The sequence below is a fragment of the Cibotium barometz genome, chromosome 36 (assembly GCF_041138505.1).
Source record: "Cibotium barometz isolate CiBa-2024 chromosome 36, ASM4113850v1, whole genome shotgun sequence".
NCBI classification, from domain to species: Eukaryota; Viridiplantae; Streptophyta; class Polypodiopsida; order Cyatheales; family Cibotiaceae; genus Cibotium; species Cibotium barometz.
Window position 1 is genome coordinate 45,713,056 of NC_141081.1, and position 6,861 is coordinate 45,719,916.

At 41.3% G+C, this 6,861-nt stretch overlaps 1 protein-coding gene across 1 annotated transcript; it reads right to left on the reverse strand.

The window, feature by feature from the left end:
• Positions 1-2,032: 2,032 nt before the first annotated feature.
• On the reverse strand, positions 2,033-5,354 carry LOC147617945 (putative pectinesterase 68). The gene is made up of 5 exons (XM_086775608.1): positions 4,863-5,354; positions 3,113-3,302; positions 2,798-3,004; positions 2,449-2,687; positions 2,033-2,353 (listed from the first exon to the last, which is right to left on the reverse strand). Exons 1-5 carry the CDS (start codon positions 5,096-5,098, stop codon positions 2,200-2,202), a joined length of 1,026 nt encoding a protein of 341 aa, XP_086631734.1. The 5' UTR covers positions 5,099-5,354; the 3' UTR covers positions 2,033-2,199.
• Positions 5,355-6,861: the final 1,507 nt, after the last annotated feature.

A 6,861-nucleotide genomic window follows, 5' to 3' on the forward strand; every position in this document is an offset into this window, starting at 1 on the left:
GTTTCTCAATATGTTTGTTGTGTTAGTTGAATGTGTGTCTTCATGTCCTTCACACCCATCTTTCCAGGCTTCATATTCTCAAGTCCACTTTAGCCTGTAGGTTCTGCAACAGTACAATCTACCTCTACTGGTCTTGATCTTCTCGTTGCTTCTATGACCTCTTGCATACATGCTTTGGCCATTCCCATCCACCACACTAGCTCTGCCAGTCATTGTTTTGTATTCAAGCTTAGAATAGTGCTGCTTCCCAATTCATGCTTTCTTTCTCTATATTTCATTCATTACACCGTCCTCAAGAAAACCATGGATACTCTAATATCCAATTGCAATAGCTTGTTGGTTTGTTGCATCAGTTCCCGACTCCGTTTTTCCCATAGTTTCACAATACATGGGTCATTTTATATGCTGAATCTACCTTATCCTTTTTGGTCCTCATCTCCTAGATGCCCCATATGAATTCTTCCATGTATAGTTCAACAATCTTCTTCAATGTTATATACCCTCTTCTCCAATCCTTGAGACTTTAAACAATATTCTTTTGCATCTATAGATTCATGCTTCCGAGGATATAGAACACTGTAAAAGTGTTCGAAAGCATGATCATGAGGTCTGATTGCATAGAGTACTTATTATATAGATGTAGATGATTTATCACAATTGCCAAAGTCTCCTTTTCTTGTAGAATTAAGTTCTTCAGCTCCAACAAGCCCTCAATCATGTGATGTGCATTACGAGAATAATGGAATAGTTGCATGGGTGTGTTTCCTTCCAACTTGATTTTTTAAATTTCCCTTTCTTTTTCTACTCTCACATAAATGGCATGCTGATGCATCCCAAGCATTCTCACGTAGTTCCTTGACTTCATCTATAAGTTCCCTAGCTCTGAGTAGCAACTCTACACTCCTCTTGACAAATTTCAAATCTATAGTTGTTGCTCTGGCCAGTGATGGAGCTTTATCTTTGGAGAAAAGGCACGAGGAGGAAGATCTAAAGACCTTTGAGCAAAGGGCACAGGTCTTAAAAGAAGAGTGTGATATCGAAAAATAAAGGGCCTTGGAAGAAGAGGCACTAGCCTTGAATGGGCCTTGTAAGAAGAGCACGAGAAGCAACATACTGCCATTTACAAAGAGAACAAGGCCCTTGAATAGGAGTGCAAGGCTTTTAATGAGAGTTTATGAGCCTTTGTTGCATGGGCATCATCATGACTAGAAGAGGGAGAGGGAGCTCGCATGCCAGAATCCCTACGTCCCAATATTGGGATGCAAGGAGCCGTATGATGGGAAAACAACTATTTTTGCTTTTGTTCCACTTTCCTCTTTCATTGTCCTCAAGGTGGATCTCTGTTTCTCGAGTTGCCTTTGACCATTTTGTCCTCCGCGAGCACCCTGATCTTTCTCATAGATTCTCCACCTAGAACCTTAATCTTGATATCCCGAGTCACCTGCCAGTGAGTGAGTCTCCCCCTGAGTTTCCACCTCCTCCTAACTGCCCTATCTCCTTCTTTAATTGTATCCTCGGCTTCAGGATCATATTTTCCATGCTCATCCTTCGAGGATTCTTCAGCCTCACTTCCATTTCCTCTAATTTCTTCATCACCTCTTCAGTTGCCTTTTTAGAAGACTCAGCTTCTTCCTCGTCATCCTGGATGAGTTCGTAAACCTAATCTTCTTTTCCCTAATTTCAGAGAGTGGCCACTGACGTATTAAAGGCATCCAAAGCATCAAAGCATGCAAGCTTAAAATCAAAGCATGCAAACTTAAAGATAGTATGTGAGTTTACTCATGGTTATAACTTATTCCAAATTCCAATTTTCAGCCTCCAGGCTCCAAGGCTCAAGCTTCCAACAATTAAATTAATTAAAATATGTAATTTTGTAAACTTACATGCTTTGAGTTAATAACCTTACTTAATGCAATTATAAGCCAGGCAAGTCTTCAATTTTCAAGGTATTTAAAATTTTAATTTTTAAATTCTAATTTTCAGTTTCTCTCCTTGGTCCCACTAGGGAGCTTTAGAGAATTGAGAAATCATATTCTAAATCGTGATATAATATTATTTATAAGGTTTATATATATCATTTCACAATGACATGCAATTTGCTGCTTTTTGACCTGAAGAAACTAGGTAAAAAGGTCCTTGACGGGTAAAACACCCGTCAATTTTAGGCCTTGGGAGGGAGGGTAGGTTGCAGGATCAGGGCTACACTTGTTGCAGCAGCCACTCTTCCCCATCGATGAAACGGTTAGTGAGAAATGGTTGGGCTTCCATATCTGTTAGCTCGTGAGACCACGCCACTCGGCCTGATTCATCAGCTCCAGGGCCGTAGCATTTGTATTGCCCGAAGTAGACCGTCCTGCGGACAAACAAATGTATGAGAAACCTGACCTTGAGGAAGCTGGGCGGATTAAACGACATGATATATGTAGGCAAGGAGGGACGTCGACTCACTGGTCCTTGGTGGTGTCATGGTCCCAGTCATCCCATCCCCTGCGGTCGAGGATGCCGTCAAGGTAGGAGTAGGCAAACACGATGCGCGAGTAGGGACCCATGGCACGGCCCAAGTAAATGGGCCCACTCCCCGTCACGTTGCAGTTCACGAAGGAGAACCCCGTGTTCTCATTGCCGCTCTGCCTGTCTTGGGCCGCCACGGATCCATAGCCCTTGGCGATCGAGTTCAGCTGGCAGCTCTGCAATCCCCACTAAAAAACAGATCATGGAAGCTTCTGATCCAACACACACACACACACCCACCCTAGAAATTGGTGGTCGTTCGTCAGCTAGAAGTTCGAAACTATACCTTGTACAGAGAGCGCCCATCCCCGAACACGAAGTCTATGGAGCCCTCAACGTAGCAGTCCTCAAAATAGTGCCTGCCATAGTCGTCACAGAGAGTATCTTGGGCGCCCGTGAAAGCACACCTGTAGAAGGCGGCCTTATCGCCAGATATTCGAAACGCGGGGGCCTGGAAACCCTCCACGCCCGGCGGGGGAGGCGGCTGGGTATTCTGCCCTCACCAACAAACCACAATATCCAAAGCTTTAATAATTTATCGAATCACATAAGAGAAAAACAGTTAGGGAGTCCGCTTGTTGTGTCGGAAGTAGAACTTCACCTTGAAGGTTATGTCTTTGGCGACGAAGTTGGGTGCAAACACGGAGACCGTGGCCGCATTGTAGGATGTGAGCGGCAGCCCGTCTGGGCCGATATCTGCTGCTTTGAGGTTGTAGTCGATGATGGTAGCACGCCTGCCTGCTCCTTGAAAGGTTACGTAGGATAAGGAAGCCGGAACTACCACTGTTTCCCTGCATCAATTACATGTAAGCTCTTGCTCACCTCGTCTGGACGGACTGATCAGACCTGAATGTGTCCGGACGTTCGTTTTCTAACAATGGTTCAGAGAGTCCACTACACTACCGTAGTTTCAACCCCCATGCCCGGCTCAGTTACGGCCAGGTGCACTGACTGCTCTTCCACACCTCGTACCTGGTTGGATTCGGGTTCAAACTTCAAAACTAGCCTCTTTTTAATTGTGTGAGAGAAGAACTTTACGCTGTGTAGTCGAATTCACATTCCATGTGGACCGATGATAATGGGAGAAGAAGAACAACATGACTTACTTGGCATAGGAGGAGATGGTTTCTCCCCATTCAATTATAACTTATAAGCTTCTATCTACATAGCAATAGCAATGTTCTCAGAAACTATTTTTACTAAACTTTACATCAATCTTTTTCACTGTGAATTCAAGAGGAAATTTTACCCTTTTTTTAACATTTTTTTTCACACTTTAATCTAATTATAACTAAAACTTCATATATTTGAGGAGGGTTTTTTTACCTTCTCCCATCGAATTGAGAAGACATTTTTGAAATTTGAACAAGTTCTAACCTAAACAGAACCTAACTACTAGATAGATATAAATAGTTATGGCTTAGTATAGATGACAATTAGACTTTGGGCGGGCCATCAAAAATGGGTAAGGGAACTTAATTGGGGCTATGAGCTTGAATCTCACCTCGATAGGCAACGGACAGGAGAGACTCCCCATCCATGGGAGATGACCTCACCCTATTTTTGGAATTCAACAAAAAAAAACAAGCTTAGCTTTGGAGTAGAAAGCAAGAAAACCGGCCTCAACTTTGGCCTTAGCTTTAGAGTAGAGGTGAAAAATTTGCACTATCAACTTGGTTGCCAAGTGGATGTATAATCGACTGGGAGACTCCCTATCGACAAGGGTTTGGGAAAAATAGCTTCCCCTTAACCTTGAACTTGTTCTTTTTAGAATCAAAATTTAATTAGATTTAGATTTCTTGATGTGAGTGTTTACTACGCCTTCCACTAGTTCTCTCTCTCAATTCACGAAAATCATAATTTTTTTAATGTATCCTCGCTCGCTTGACAGTTTTTTTTTTTAATAGACGACTCTCTCTCTCTCTCTCTCTCTCTCTCTCTCTCTCTCTCATGTTTTGATCTTCACATAAATCATATTTTTCTGACATTGTCTCGCTCACTCGCAATAGAAGTGAATGCGTCTTGTGTCATATGCCTTGTTGGCACTTACGTGGATGCTCCATCGTATCCTTTTTCATTATATGGGGCCATTTCCCGCTTGATCATGGGAAACCATTAAAAAAAAAAAACCAATCACAGTCAAGGGTAGAAAATGTCTGTTTTCCTTTCGACTCAAGCTCCTCATGATGTGTATAAAGGCCAAGTTGCCCTTCACGACTTTAATTGCATGCCCAACACCTTAAACTAAGCACTAAAATATATCTACTTTTAGAGAATAATAAGATTACAGTACTCTGTGTCACACTTCCTTGGAGTACATGGATAACTAGAGACAAGCCGGAATGACTTACGTGTACGTTCCTGCGTTGATCTGAATGGTGACTGGGCCTTGCTGGATGGAATCCACAGCGCCTTGGACTGTTGAGAACTGGCCAAGTCCATTTTGATCTACTACCAGAACCATCTGACTGGACTGCTGCCTCCGGGTCCGACTTGCATTTGCGGGAGCAGGTGAACCTAGAAGTATCAATAACAGCAAGACTACGGTATGGCGTGGGCAGTCTATGAGAATTATGATCACTGCCATCTCAGTAAACGAGGCCTGATTAGTGTATGATCACTGCCATCTTAGTGAACGAGGCCTAGTTAGTGTACTTTGTGAAGAGGGTTTGAGAAGATAACGCGTAGCTACTATGTGCACTACTTGCGAAGGTGTACATGAGCAATCGCACAAAATGCAGAGCCAACAAGCTTTAAACTTAGCTTTTACTCTGTGTGTGCGCCTCAACACTATCTCCCACGGTGTGTGTGTGTGTGTGTGTGTGTGTGTGTGAGAGAGAGAGAGAGAGAGAGAGAGAGAGAGAGAGCAATGCCGAAATCTGAGCCAAGTTAGAAAACAGGATTTAAGTAGGATAGTGGTGTCATAAGTATTGTGCTTGGATAAGTTGGATTAGACAGTGCACAAGGGTTGGTACAATGCAGCATTATGCTACTCTCATTCACGGCGTGAGCACTGAGAGCAGACTCGGGCGTCGACTCAAGAGTCAGGACAGCTTACGGGATGTGAGAGCGTATCGGTGGAATGTCGTGGGCGGTATGATCTCACACATTGCGCGTGAGAACAACCTTAGCAGCATTAGCATTGGACCCTTAAGGAAGATATTTGTTTTTTTTTAAGGGCAGCTTTTATATTCCAAGGTGTAAAAAGCCCAAAACTCTCTGTTTTATATATGTATGTATTTTCAACGAAGTCAAAATTTTAAAAACCTATGCTAGTCAAACTAAACCGGTTTTTATTGAAAAAATGCATAGGTTATAACTAAAATTTCTAAAATTTGAATCTTTGAATTCAAAGTCATAAAAAATTATAATACGATTTTCAAAATTTGAGTGGTGACAATTACACTAAAGGACATTTCAAAAAATTGAGTAAATAGATCTGGATCAACAAACAACCAAGAGTCACACCAAAACGAAAATATTGCACTGCACTTGTGCCCGTTAGTTGATCGCGTTTCTACATATGAAAATTATACTAAAAGGATGGGTTTTTTCTTACATTAATCAGGCTTTAATGTAATTGGAACTTTTAAATACTTCCAACTATGGTTACTTGATTAGTGTTTTTTCAAAAAAATCCAAGCATTTTAGCCTCAAGCGCTATAGCTCAGTGGTAGGTATATGGGGTTCGGATCACCCATCCTAGCCAACATATTTTCACTTGGTGGCATCTAAATTTCAATACCTTTTCTTGCAATACAGTTTTTCTTTTTTTTTCTAAAAAATGTAAATACTTATAACTATTTAAATTTATATAAGAATTACCATTGATTTTTTAAGAACGAGGTTTCTCACCAAATGGCTGTAAACATTTTTTGGCACACAAGTGTTTCACGGTGGCCCAGTTGTCCTTCCTCCAAGTGATCCTAAATGCCAAGTGATAGTCCGTATGCATGTTCTCAGGGCACCACTGGGGCCCATAGCTAGTTCCAGTGTTAGACCTTTAGTGTATTTTACATCGTTTGAAATTCAACAAAAAATCGATTGAATTTACTCTTGTCTTTACAAAAATCGATAAAATCTATAAGTTTTAGTTATAAAAACCAGTTAATAATGAGATTTTGAATACGGGAAACCAATTGTACTCCAACTTGTCTTTTCTCTCACTGGCTCAAAAAAACGTTTTTCTCTAGCACTAGCTGGTTCATGCATGTAGTTCTATACTACATTTGTCCTCGCCAATTAACTGAGGCCTATCCACCATTTGAGTCCAAGATTTATATTTAAAACCCTTCTTTATATTACAACCTTTTAAAAGATTTAAAGGTTCTTTTTAGCATTCACACTCAA

Excerpts from the sequence above, each read along its gene's own strand:
- LOC147617945 (XM_086775608.1), bottom strand. The coding sequence starts at position 5,098 with ATGGCAGTGATCATAATTCTCATAGACTGCCCACGCCATACCGTAGTC. Across the intron at positions 3,005-3,112 it reads CCAAAGACATAACCTTCAAG|AATACCCAGCCGCCTCCCCC; the intron begins GTGAAGTTCTAC and ends TGGTGAGGGCAG. Across the intron at positions 2,688-2,797 it reads ATGGGCGCTCTCTGTACAAG|AGCTGCCAGCTGAACTCGAT; the intron begins GTATAGTTTCGA and ends TGGGGATTGCAG.